This window comes from Nannospalax galili, unplaced genomic scaffold (assembly GCF_000622305.1).
Source record: "Nannospalax galili isolate Female #2095 unplaced genomic scaffold, S.galili_v1.0 scaffold492, whole genome shotgun sequence".
Lineage (NCBI taxonomy): Eukaryota > Metazoa > Chordata > Mammalia > Rodentia > Spalacidae > Nannospalax > Nannospalax galili.
In genome coordinates, this window is record NW_008332217.1 from 444333 (window position 1) to 457909 (window position 13577).

At 45.2% G+C, this 13577-nt stretch overlaps 1 protein-coding gene across 27 annotated transcripts in view; it reads right to left on the reverse strand.

Moving 5' to 3' along the window:
• Positions 1-13577, reverse strand: part of Zmynd8 (zinc finger MYND-type containing 8) — a 126910-nt gene that overhangs the window by 48343 nt on the left and 64990 nt on the right. For all 27 annotated transcript variants that reach the window (XR_003848620.1, XM_008827452.3, XM_008827449.3 and 24 more), the window contains one exon: positions 11964-12445. Coding sequence is in view for 26 of the 27 variants with exons in the window: in XM_008827452.3 (XP_008825674.1) it covers positions 11964-12445 (482 nt within the window). In the remaining variant the exon portion in view is untranslated. The remainder of the gene's footprint in view (positions 1-11963; positions 12446-13577) is intronic.

Genomic DNA, 13577 nt, shown 5'->3' on the forward strand with positions numbered 1-13577 from the left:
TAAAAATGCTGTGGTTTCTCTCCATTCCAGCCAGTGGTCCTCAGTCAGAAGGGATTCTGCCTCCATACCTTGCACAATTCTCACCATCACATGTTGTGCAATGCATGCAGGGAATTCTAGTGGCCATGATCAAAGGACACAAGTTGCTATTGGCATCTAGCGGTACAGAACCCAGACACAGCAAATATCCTATAATGCACAGGAAAACCCCACAAAAGAATTATCAACAGGTCCCAAATGTCATTGCTGAACCTGAGAAGCCTCTAAATTGGGGGGCGGCAGTGAGAATCCTTTTCCTCCTCTGGGAATGGGGAGGGAATGAAGATTAGATTAGCTAATACATACTGTCACTTAACTTGATAAACATTAGAAATTATTTGAAAAGGAAGGGTTTTTTTGTTGGCTTTTTTGTCTGTTCGTTTTGTTTTGTTCTTTTTGAGACAGGGTCTCCCTGTAGCCCCAGCTAGTCTGGAACTCACTGTGTGGACTAAGCTGGCCTTGAACTCAAAGAGAGCCACCTGCCTCTGCCTCTGCTGGGATTAAAGTCATGTACCACCACTTCCCAGCTAGCTCACCCTTAAAGAGTGTCTCACTGGCCTGGAACTCACCAAACAGGCTAAACTGGCCAACCTCCCTCCTCTGACCTGAATCCTTCTCCCCAGCACTAGGATTACAAGCAAGCACCACCATGCTTGTGTGGGATCTGAGAAATAAGCACTTTATTGACTGTGCTATTTTTATAGTTCCAAATATTAAAAGAAATACCAGGAATAAAATCTTTACAAGGAAGTTTTAAATAATTCGTTCACTTGTATTGTGACATTTAAAAAGATTCTGAGAATTAAAGCCCAGAGATTTTGTAATTATGTGCTTGTAAGCAAGGAAGCAAGTCTAACAGGCTATACTGCACCCTCAAGAACGCTGCTTGGGACTGCTAAAATGTGATTAGGACACCGTAACCTGAAGGGTAACCTGCACATGGCACCTGATCAAGTGAGTCATATTTCCCTGTTTAAAGTGAAGTTTAAAAGGTAAAAAAAAAGTGGCCTGCTGCCAGGCATAATGGTGCACGCCTTTAGCCCCAGCACTTGGGAGGCAGAGGCAGGCAGATGTCTGTGAGTTTGAGGCTAGCCTGGTCTCCATATCGAGTTTCAGGAAAGCTAGAGCTACAGGGAAACCCTGTCTCAAAAACAACCAAAAAAGTGGGCTGGTGAGATGGCTCAGAAGGTAAAGGTACTTGCCCACCAAGCCTAACATTCATCCCAGGGACCCACGTGGTGGAAGGAGAGAGGAGACCCTCACAGGCTGTCCCCTGAGCACCACACTATAACGGGCACACCCATACATGCAAGAAAAATAAACAAAAGTGTAAAATGATCAAGCAAGCTGAAAAGCCAAAGATGGCCCCGAGGGCATCAATCTACTTATGGTCCTCCAGGGGATTTTAGCTGGAACACAGTACTGGAATATTGAGGTGTTTTGTTTTGGGTTTTTTGGTAATGTTTTGGGTTTTTGAGCAGATGATTGTCCCCAGCCCCTAGTCCAACCTCATTCTTAGGAGCACTTTTCCTTTCCTAATACATTGTCTCTATTAAAGGGGTGGGGAGGAGATTGTTTCTTTGTTTAAACAGAATCTCACTCTGCTTCCCAGGCTGGTCTGAGATTTACTATATAGCCCAAGCTGCCGTTGAATTCATGGCAGTCCTTCTGGTCAGTCTCCCAAGGGTTAAGATTAAAGGCGTGGCCGGGCGTGGTGACACATGCCTTTAATCCCAGCACTTGGGAGGCAGAGGTGGGCTCTGTGAGTTTGAGGCCAGCATGGTCTACCTAGGACAGCTGGGGCTATAGGGAGACCCTGTCTCAAAAAAGACAATTAAAAAAAAGATAGGAACCACCACAACACAGTTTGAGAAAAAGCGTTTAAATTACAAAAAAAAAGTATATAGACATAGGGGGCTGGAGACATGGCTCAGTGGACTCTTGCAAAGGACCCAGGTTTGGTTCCCAGCACCCACATGGCATCTGACAACCATACATAACTCCAGTTCAAGGGAGTTTGACACTTTCTTCTGATCTCCACGGGCACTGCACGAAAGGGGTGCACTTACATACACATGCAGGCAATACACTTCTACACATAAAATTTTAAAATAATAATAAATATATATATTAATATACAGATATAAGATTGAATATGGCAAGACCCAGATAAGAAAGGACCAGTCCAGCTGGGTGGGCATCCAGAAGGGCCAAGCTCCACTGACTCAGGAAAAGGTCATGCCTAAGGTTACCTAGCAACCCTCTGATCCACCACACAGAGCTCCCCTGGCCTTCATCTGAGAGGTAGACAGAGACAGAAACAGAGAGATAAGATAGAGAGACAGAGACACACAGAGAGAGAAAAATCCTATTTCCACCATTAAATGCCACCTGTCACCTCTCCAGCTTCGAACCAAGTAACACCTGAGAATTTAGACTATCAGGCTCTGTGGCAGATACCCTTACCTGCTGAGCCATCTTGCTGGTCCTAAAGTGGCTGATTTTATTACATAAAATTTCATCTTTTTTATTTATTTATTAATTTATTTATTATTTATTTATTTATTTTTATTTTGTGTGTATGAATCATCTCTCCAACCCACTTTGTTTTGTTTTCTTTTTTAGACAGGGTTTCATGTAGCCCAATTTAGCCTAAACTCCCTATCTGGCCAAAGATGGTCTTGGTGTGCACCACCACACCCAGTTTATACAAGGCTGGGGATGAACCCAGGGCTTCATGCCTGCTAAGCATACCCTCTACCAGCTGACCTCACATCCTCGGCCCAAACGTGTGATTTTCTTTTTTAGAGCAATAGGAAGACATTTTAGTGTGGTAATAAAGAACAAAAGAAAACAGAGAACCTCTGTTCTGCCTGTGACTTCCCAGGAAAACCTCAGAGATACTTCCCACTGATCCCTACCACCTGCCACAGCCTCCCCACCTCCACAGCACAGCCAGGGCCAACCCTCAAACACAGGAAGGAAGGCATATCACCAAGGTGTCCTGGTCTCCAGAATGAAAGCCAGGTCCTCATCTTGCCTGCATGGCTGCCAAGTCTCCAGCCTCAGGGACCTCCTAGCACAAGATCATACCTTTACAAGATCATACCTTTAAACCTGAGCCTAGGGGAGATCTGTCCCATGCCAGATCACACTGGCTGGTCTCCCTCCACATCTGGTCTCAGCTCAAGCATCCCTTTCCAGGAGCCCTCCCTGTGAGCCCATCTAAGGTGGCCAAGGACACTCATATTTACCACCCCCCAACCCACCCCCCATGAGAAAGCCAGCTGAGAAGAGCAGGATCTTTGGGACAGCCAGCCAAGCACATCACTAGACATACCAGACACCAAAGTCCATGTACTGAATGAGCTCATAAATGGAATAATAAACTGGAGTAAAGTGCTCATTTTTCTTTATTACTACGGCCATGATAAGCTAAAAGCAAGGACAATCAAACTAAAATCCTTTATACAAAAGAATCAGTTTCAGCAATCTCTGTAATACGCAGCTACTAAAATTAAAGTGTGTTAACCGCCTGGCTAACAGTTCAAAGATATGAATAAGCAGCTCAGAGAGAAACAGAAATGGTTAATAAATATAAGGCTGGGGATGTGGCTCAGTGCAGTGCTTGCCTAGCATGCACAAAGCCCTGGGTTCGAGCTCCAACACCACAGAAACCAGAGATGGTGGTACACACCCATAATCCCAGCACTTGAGAGGTGGAGGCAGAAGGATCTAAAGTTCAAAGTCATCCTCAGCTACATATAGGGAGTTTGAGACTAGCCTGGGCTACAGGGAATCCTATCTCAAAAGCAATAAAACAAACAAACAGACATACACAAGAGATCACTGAATAAAAATAAATGAAAGGGCTGGAGATACAGTTCAGTGGTGGAGTGGTGGCCTAGCATGTTACAAGGGCCTGGGTTCCATGCCTGGTACTACAACATGCATGTTGCCTATTTTTCCCATGCACAGTAAAACTTTTTGCAATATCTCTATTAACGCATAGATTATGCTATGCTGAGGGTAAGAAAAGAGGGACTCATGGCAATCATAAAACTTTTGGAAGAACACCTCAATGCTATTGATATGATGGAAACCCGAGGTGCGTAAAACATACAGACCTTAAAGTTCCCACTGCTGGAAATCTGCTCCATGGAGGCACTCTAAAAAGAGCTGCATGGAGCAGTATACACTCAAGAAGATAGGTTGTGACAGAATTTACTACAGCAGGAAAACAGGAAAGAGGAAGTTCCATTCAGTGATGACCAATTACATAAAAATGGACCAGGAAAGATCTCCCCAGAGAGACAGACAAAAATCAAGCATACACAGAATACCCTCCTATATGGAAATGGCTTTTCCTTGTGCGCGTGTTCTATGTACATGTTAGTGTGGGTATATGCACATGCATGTGCAGGCACATATATATGGGGGTGGGGGGAGCCAGGGCAGCCACAATGTGTCTTTCTTTAAAATATTTCATTTATTAGGCCAGGTGTGGTGGCGTACGCCTGTAGTCCCAGCACTTGGGAGGCAGAGGCAGGCAGATCTCTGCAAGTTCAAGGCCAGCCTGGTCTACATAGTGAGTTCCAGGACAGCTGGGGCTGCAGGGAGACCCTGTCTCAAAACGACCAAAAAAACAAAACAAAACAAAACAAAACAAAAAGTTTATTTATTATTTTTATTTTGTGTATATGAGTGTATTGCCTGCATGTATGTGAGTGCACCATGTCCTGCAATGCCTTGGAGGGCTTCGGACAGTTTGTAACCTCCATGTGGGTGCTGGGAATCGAACGCGGGTCCTCTGTAAGAGCAGTCAGTGCTCTTAACCACTGAGCCAATCTCTCCAGCCCCGTAATGTGTCCTTCTTATCTCCATCACTCACCACCTTCATTCGTTGAAAAACCATCATCAATTCAGCCATCCCAGTTGGTCAAGGAGTTGGGGGAATCATTTGTCTCCATGCTGGGGTCAGAGCATGTACTTCCATGCCAGCTTTTTACTTGGATGCTAGAGATTCAGTCCTCACACGTGTGTGGCAGGCACCGCACTGACAGAGCCACCTCCCCAGCCCTAAATGGCTTTGAAAAAGTAGGCACACATGTGGAGGTTAGGGCATATCGATTTTTTCCCCTAGAAACACATTTCATTAAAGGTTGAAAGAGCTACATTTTGGAGAAAAACTAGGAGGTCCTAAGGGCGACAAAAGGCTTTCCCTTTTATTCTGTGCCTTCTCTTCTGACTGTGTGCTGCTTGGGGATCTGCCTCTCATGTAACCACATGTGCTGGCCACTCCTAACTTTCAAGTGAGGTCATCAGATCACCTACACTTAGGCTCTACTTGGATTGTTTTGCTCCACCTATTCCCTCATTTTTAAAGATTTATTTTTATTATTTTTAATTATGTGTGAGTTTGAGCACATGTGTGTGCAGCGCCTGAGGAAGCCTGAAGAAGGCATTGGACCCCCTCCAGCTGGAGTCACAGGAGGTTGTGAACTGCCCTACAAGGGTGCTGGGAACCAAACTCAGGGGCCTATACAAGAACAGTGAGTGCTCTTAACTGCTGAGCCATCTCTTTAGCTCCTCCCTGGCTTTTTAAAGACATAATTTCACCACTTGGGAAATCAAAGCAGAAGGATTGCCCCTGGTCTGAGGCCATCCTGGGCTACACAGTGAGGTCCTGACAAGAGTGTGAGTCCCTGTCTCAAAATAACAACAACAACAACAACAAATAACAAACAAAATACACACATAAACATACCAACATCAAAAGGTGCTGAAGAAGAGCCAGGTTTGTAATCCCAGCTCACAGGAAGGCTGAGACAGGAGGATTGGACTTGAAGGCTTGCCTAGAGTACAAAATGAGTTCAAGAAGAGACTGGGCAAGTTAGCAAGAGTGCCTGAAAAGCTAGAAAAAAAAAAAAAAAAAATTTAAAAAGGGCCAAAGGGGGGGTAAAAACCCATAGCTAGGGCTCAGGGATGGAGTGTGTGCTTACAGTGTGAGAGTCCTCCGTTCCTTCTCAATACAGGAAAAAGGGGAAGGGAGAGGGCCAGGAACACGATGTCTTGGTTTCCTTTCCAGCTGCTGTGATAAAACACCCTGACAACGGGATGGAAGGGAAAGGGGGTATATTTCAGCCTACAGTGCAAGGTACGGTGGGAGGCAGGAAGTCAAGGCATTGGGAGCTTGAAGCAACGGTCACATCACATCCAAAGCCAAAAAGAGAGCAATGAATGAATCAAATTGATGGTTCTCAGTAGGGTCTGGAAATGGGACATGTGCCCAAGTTCCATCTGTCACAACTGTGTGTAAGGGGACAACTGCCATCAGAAAGTGGACCAGGGAGGCTGCTGGACATCCTACAGTGCCCAGGACAGCCAAAATAGAGTTCTCCAGCCTGAATGTCAAGAGCTGGGCTTGACAAGTGCCACTTTAAATCACTCTAGACGTTTGCAAAGCAAAAAGTCATTTGGAAATGCTCATTTCAATTAAACCTTGAAACGAATGCCAATTCTTTTATGATGCCATAACTGGCCCAAAGGAAGAACTAACTGCCTTTGAAGTCAAACAATTTAATCCGATTTTATGCTTTTGACATAAGACCCAAGTGTGTGGGCTATGACACATCACCATTCATATTTACAGAATCCTAGCCTGTGCTAACTGCTATTCGCTAAGCATGTTATACAACATGGGTCTTGGAAATAAATTAGAAACAAGCATCCTTTCCCTCCAACACACAGGAGTACTCTGGGAAAGGTGGAAGCAGATGCCTTGTTACAAATTCCCTTAACTTACGAAGGCTGAAAAACAGCCTGTATGTTTAGAGGGCTGTACCTTGCACAGTGGTGCCAAGTACAGATGGGCCACACAGCCGAGCATCACTTATTAGGATGGCTTATATATCAAGGGCTGGAGAGATGGCTCAGTGAATAAAGAAAGCACTTAGTGTATAACCATTAGGATTTGAGTTTAAGGACTGGAGAGATGGCTCAGTGGTTAAGAGCACTGACTGCTCTTGTAGAGGACCTGGGTTCAATTCCCAACACCCACAAGGTGGCTAATAACTATCTGTAACTCCAGTTCAAGGGAACTGATGCCTTCTTCTGACCTCTATGGGCATCACACAACACAGGTACACCTACCACATGCAGGCAATATACCCAAGCACATAAAATTAAATAAATAAATAAGGTCGGGCGTGGTGGCACACGCCTTTAATCCCAGCACTCAGGAGGCAAAGGCGGGCGGATCTCTGTGAGTTCAAGGCCAGCCTGGTCTATATAGTGAGTTCCAGGACAGCTGGGGCTACAGGGAGACCCTGTCTCAAAAAGACCAAAAGAAAAAAAAAGACTAAATAAATAAATAAATAAATAAATAATAAAAAGACTTGAGTTTGGATTCCTAGCACCTAAGCAAAGCTAGGAGCACCAGTATGCGCCTGTAACCCACCCTCCACCCCCACCACTCTCCTGTGCTGCAATATGAGGCAGGGGCAGGAGAATCCCAGGATGATCGCAGGCCACCTCGGCTGGGAGAAGCAGCAGGAATCAGCAGAAGATCGCCTCAAACAAGGTGGAGGGCCACGACTGACACCTGAACTTGTCTCCCAACTTGACAGCAAGCCCGATGTGTGTCATGGCATGCATGCACCCACTCATACACATGAATGTGTACGTGTATACACATATACAAAAAATGAAAAGTTAGAAAGATGGCTCAGCAGTTAAGAGTACATACTGCTCTTGAGGAAGAGTTCCCAGCACCCACATCAGGCAGCCCACAACCACCTGTAACTGCAATTCCAGAGGATCCAACGCCCTCTTTTGGCCTTTATGAATACCTACACTCACATACATATACCCATACACAGACACATATACATAATTAAAAATAAAATAAAAATGTCAGGCGTGCTGGTGCACACCTTAATCCCAGCACTTGGGAGGCAGAGGCAGATGGATCTCTGTGAGTTTGACACCAGCCTGGTCTGCATAGCGAATTCCAGGCCAGCTGGGGCTATAAGGAGACCCTGTCTCAAAAAGACCAAAAATAAATAAATAAAATAAATCTTTACACTGGGCATGGTGGCACACGCCTTTAGTCCCAGCACTCCAGAGGCAGAGGCAGGAGGATCTCTGTGAGTTCAAGGCCAGCCTGGTCTACAGACTGAGATCCAGGAGAGCTGGGGCTACAGGGATACCCTATATCAAAAAGACCAAAAAATTTAAAAACTAAATCTTCAATAAATTAAAGTTAAAAAGAATGAAAGCTTGTTCTAAATAGCTATTTACAAACACAGAAACCTACTCAGAAAAGCTAACCATGCCAGGCATGGTCCCTGCTACCCTGGAAGCTGAGGCAGGGAAGATCCCTTAAGTCAAGCCATTTGAGAACAACCTAGACACAATAGCGAGGCTGTCTCAAAAAAAGAAAACAAGTTCCAGCTCATGTCTGTAAACAAATCATGAATTAAGCTCCCAAATGCATTAGATGCAAAGTAAGGTTTGTTTCTTTAATTTGGGGCCAGAGGTGATGGCGGGTGACCATCACCCCAGCACCTGGGAGGCAGACACAGGAAGAGGGGCCCAGGATACAGCAGTGATAATGGGTCTTAAAAAAAACTTGTTTTGGCCTGGGGGGTATAGCTAGTTCAGTTGTAGACTGCTTGCCTAACATGTGCAAGGCCTTGAGTTCAATGCAGTACTAAATAAATATATAATAGGTTTAACCTACAGTATGCACTGCATGTGTGTGTGTGTGTGTGTGTGTGTGTGTGTGTATATATATATATATATATGAACCATATGTAAAAGTTGGACAATAGTTGGCACTTTGTTATTTTGTTTTATTTTTTGTCTTTCTGAGACAGGGTCTCCCTGTAACCCCAGCTGACATGGAACTCGCTAATATAGACCAGGCTGGCCTTGAACTCACAGAGACCCGCCTGCCTCTGCCTCCTGAGTGTTGGGATCAAAGATGTGCACCACCATGTCCGGCAGAGTTGACACTTTAATATTTGCCTGATGATCTAAGTTTAATTCCTGGGACTCACATGGTAGAGAATGGATTCTCTCAAGTTGTCCTCTGACCTCCACACAAACACTGTGGCATGTGTACATGTGCACACACATACATCAAAACAGAGGGAGGGAGGGAGGGAGGGAGGGAGAGGGACGGAGGGAGAGAGAGAGAGAGAGAGAGAGAGAGAAACACAAACACAGAAATAAATCTAAGAGACGTAAACATCCTCTGGGAAATGTACATACCAGGACATGATGAGACATATATTGTGCTTTCCACTGACCCCAAGCCCAGCCACCTCTCAGCAGCCAAGCTTCATTCCCTCCCTGCTGGACTCTGGGTACATGGCTGAGTTTCATCTTCTTTTAAAAAAAAATTTTTTTTTTAATTTTATGTGTATGAATGTTTTGCCTGCAAGTATACCTGTGCATGCAATGCCTTCACCAGCCACAGAGTGTGTTAGATCCTCTGGAACTGGAGTTACAGATGATTGTTAGCCACCTTGTGGACACTGGGAACTGAATGTGGGTCCTCTGCAAGAGCAGTCAGTGCTCTTAACCACTGAGCCATCTCTCCAGCCCCCTGAGTTTTCTCTTAATAGCATGCCATGTAACCCTACAGAGAAGAGCTAACCATGGGAGGTGAGATCAATAACGACTTTAGTATGTCATAAATAACTGTTTTATGACAAAAAAGTATTGATTTCACGATAAAAAAAAAAAAAAACACTTCCCTGACAGGAAGCCCACAGTGGGAACTCCTAGTCAAAAGCATCATTAGCTCAGAAGGGCGTGCAAGCCAGGCCCCAGGACAATTCCCTACAGTATGTTTAACATCTTCCACTGGTAACCTAAATGTAAGTACTGGTGAAGGCCTCCACCTGGCCAGGCAGCCCATCTAAAGGGCAAACAAACAAAAGTCACCGAGAATGGAAACTGCCTGGTCCATCAAGGCGACAGGATTCCAGGACACTGGCAGCCACAGGCTTCCTGGTGGGCAGAGTGCTACTTAGAAAGCTAACTCTGGTTCTAGGAGCGATGAACACAAGGCGGAGTTCCTGTGTCTCCCAATAAAAGGAGAGTCTCGGGGGCCAGTGAAATGGCTCAGTAGGTAAAGGCGCTTGCCACCAAGCCTTAGGACCATAGTCCAAGCCTCAGAACCCACATGGTGGAAGAAGAGAATCAACTCCTTTGAGTTGTTCACTGACTTCCACACATGTGCCATGCCACACATATGCCCATACACATACACACATGAATAAATGAGAAAAAAAAGAAGGGTCTCTAAATGCTCATCTAATGTGTAGTTTAATGTTTCTGGCCGCAGGTTTTCCTCCTCTGAAAGCTATGTACGCGGCTCCATCATGTCACGGTTAGCACTCTGGACACCAAAACCTACCAGCACAGTTTTCTACACTGAGCCATGACAGGCTTTTCTGACATGGTAGTATGCAGACCCCTGGTCTCAACTGTACGATCTTCAGTTTGGGGGTGTCTCAACTTCCATTGTCCACAAACCAACACGGATCGAGTATTATTGGGAATAAAATGATTATCACTCCTTCTTTTTTGAGTTGTGGCTTGTTTGGCATTTTGTAGTTTTTGAGAAAGGATCTCATGTAGCCAAAGCTGTCCTCAAACTCCTGATCCTCCTATCTCTCCCTCCCAAATGTCAGGATAACCACACTCAAAACGCCACCACATCCGGCTTTGTCTTATCTAGCAGGATTGCCAAACATCTGGAACATATACAGGGTGAGAGTTGTATATTATCAGAAAGAGACTTTGAAATATATATAATTGGGATTTCCACTAAGTTTGTGCCTTAAAAAAAAGTCACTCAAAAAATAAGAAATTTTGTTGCAAAGCCTGATGCCATTTGCACCAATTGAAGACAGAAGCTGACCTCAATACATGGTATGCATCTTCAGGGTCCTATAAAAGCCCTTTTTGAAGCCAGGCGTGGTAGTACATCCCTTTAATCCCAGCACTTAGGAGGCAGAGGCAGGTGGATTTCTGTGAGTTCAATGCCAGCCTGGTACACACAGTCAGTTCGAGGCCAGCCGGGGCTACAGGGAGACCTTGTCTCAAAAGGACCCAAAAAAAAGAAGTTCAAGGCCAGCCTGAGTATATGAGACCATCTCAAAAAAAATCATAAATATTAAATGTGTGGCCCAATTTTGTTTGGAGAGAAAGAGTTCTATTTAAGTGCCCCTGCTCCCTATACCACTTCTCAGAACAACAAAGGCAGATTAGGAATCACCAGGAAAAGTGAGTCAGGAGCCAAGGTTTCTGAAGCACTACCTTGGGAACTGCTCTAAGCCTTGTTGTGGGTCCTGACTCATTTTATCCTTACAAACCTACGAGGAGCCTGTAATGGTTGTCAAGGGAAACCTGGGTAAAGTAGAGCAGAAAGAGGTCAAGCACCTGGCCCAAAGCAACATCACCCTCCAGTGGTGAGAGTGCATCCCCAAAACACAACTTTGACACAAGTTCACCTCGAAGGGAGTGAGCTGTTCATTTTTATCTTACATGTTTCTCTAACAACCGAGCTAAACTTAACAGGAATGTACTGAAGATTAAATTTTCAACTACGACGTGTCAGAAGATTAAATTTTCAACTATGACGTGTCAAGGAAGAAATGATGTCATGGAACAGCCTAGATGCTAGCACTGAATTCTGCAGGGCTCTGGTCATTTCTACCCATTTCTAGGAATGACCTCCAGCTAGACTTTGGGTCCCTGGAAGCAATGATCTGGTCATTCATTTACAAGACACAGTCCACTGCAGTCCCTGGTGACTGCTAGCTTCCCGATGCACCCACAGGTGCAGCATCCAATGACACCACAATGCTCCAAGTGGCCTCCTACCCACTCTCCCAACCAGGGCTGACCTGTGCTCTTATCGAGAAAGTCCATGGACTCCTCGCTCGCACTGAAGTGGCTGGATAGGGCCTTCTTTTCAGGGTCCTGCTCCACGTCGGAGCCCGTGTGCACAGAAGAGTTTGTACTCGTGGGGGAACGTGGCATGTCAGACAAGGAGATCCTGCGGCCAGTGCCCCCACTCAGCAGGGGCTTGCTCAGCAGGATCTTGGGGGATGCTGTCATGTCGAAGTTGAGTTTCACCTTCTCCTGCTTGTCTGTCTTGGCAGTGCCGGCGCTGGGGTTGCTGGGATCGAGGAGCATTTGGTACTGGCTATTGGGTGTGTAGGGCGTCCTGAACGGAGAGTAATTAAAAACCCCAAACTTTCTCCGGATGTTCTCCACATAGACCTCCATCTCCTGCATGGCGCTGTTGAAGATGCTTTTAGTCTTTTTCACAGAAAAAGGAATTTCTTTAGACATGAGGTAGCAATTATTGATTGGAACCCAGGCCCTAGGAGGGCAAGAAAGAGAGAGAGTTCAAGTCAAGCTCTGTCATTTCCAAGATTGGTTTTTGTTTTGATTTTTTTTTTTAATTTCTTAATGCAAACCAAATTAGCCTAACATGATTGCCAAGATTCTTAAATGTGGGTTCTCCTTTTTAAATAAAGGATTTGGTTTGAATGGTTAATGAATGACCCACTTCACAGAGCCTTGCAAAGAGGAACAACAAAAACTTAGCCAGGATGTTAAAAGGCTCATCACACTTAGCCATTTTAATCCATCAGAAACACAATCAGGGCCCCCGGGAGATGGCTCAGCGGGTGTAGGCGCCTGCTGTCAAGCCTGATGCAGATCCCCAGAACTCACATGCTGGAAGGAAAGAACTGACTCCCACAACTTGTCCTTTGACCTCCACATGTGCTATGTATGACACACACGTGCACATACACAGAAACAAGTAAATAAATGTACAAAACAAAAATAACAATGCAATCAATCCCTTCAGTTTTCAGCTGGTACAGACTAAGAAAACACTTTTTACATCTTTTATGACACATCTCAAAAGGGATTATTTTCCCAAATTTCTCTAGGCTACCAGACGGGGAGCTTTCTTAGCTAATTCCAAAAGGGACTATTCTTTGCAAAATCACATTCCTAGAAGGAGGTGCTCATGCTTTCGTTTTGTTTTCTCTTTTTTGACAGAATCTCCTGATGCAGTTCAGGCTGGCCTGCAACTCAGGATCCCCCTGCCTCCGCCTCCTGAATGCCTGGCAGTTATGTCTTTGCATATGAGAAAATAAACACTAAAAACTCTAAAAAGCAGCCTTTGGCCTTCACAAGGAGCCCCTCTGCCTGCAGTTCCAGGGTCATCCCATCCTACATCAACCTCAGCTTTCCAGCTGCGCTACAGAGTCCTTAGACCAACAGGCACCACTGGCTGCTTTTCCAGAACAATCAACACAGGTGATGGCAGTGGGCTTCTTCTACAGCGACTTACCCCCCACGTCAACAGCTGGCACTGAATTCCTGTCTGCTGAAGAGGAAACGCACATGAAATTAAGGCCTAAGCATCTAGCAGAACTCAGTGCACAGGCTGACTGCAATCAAGCACCCCAAACAACTATCTGCTGTCAGGGTACTGG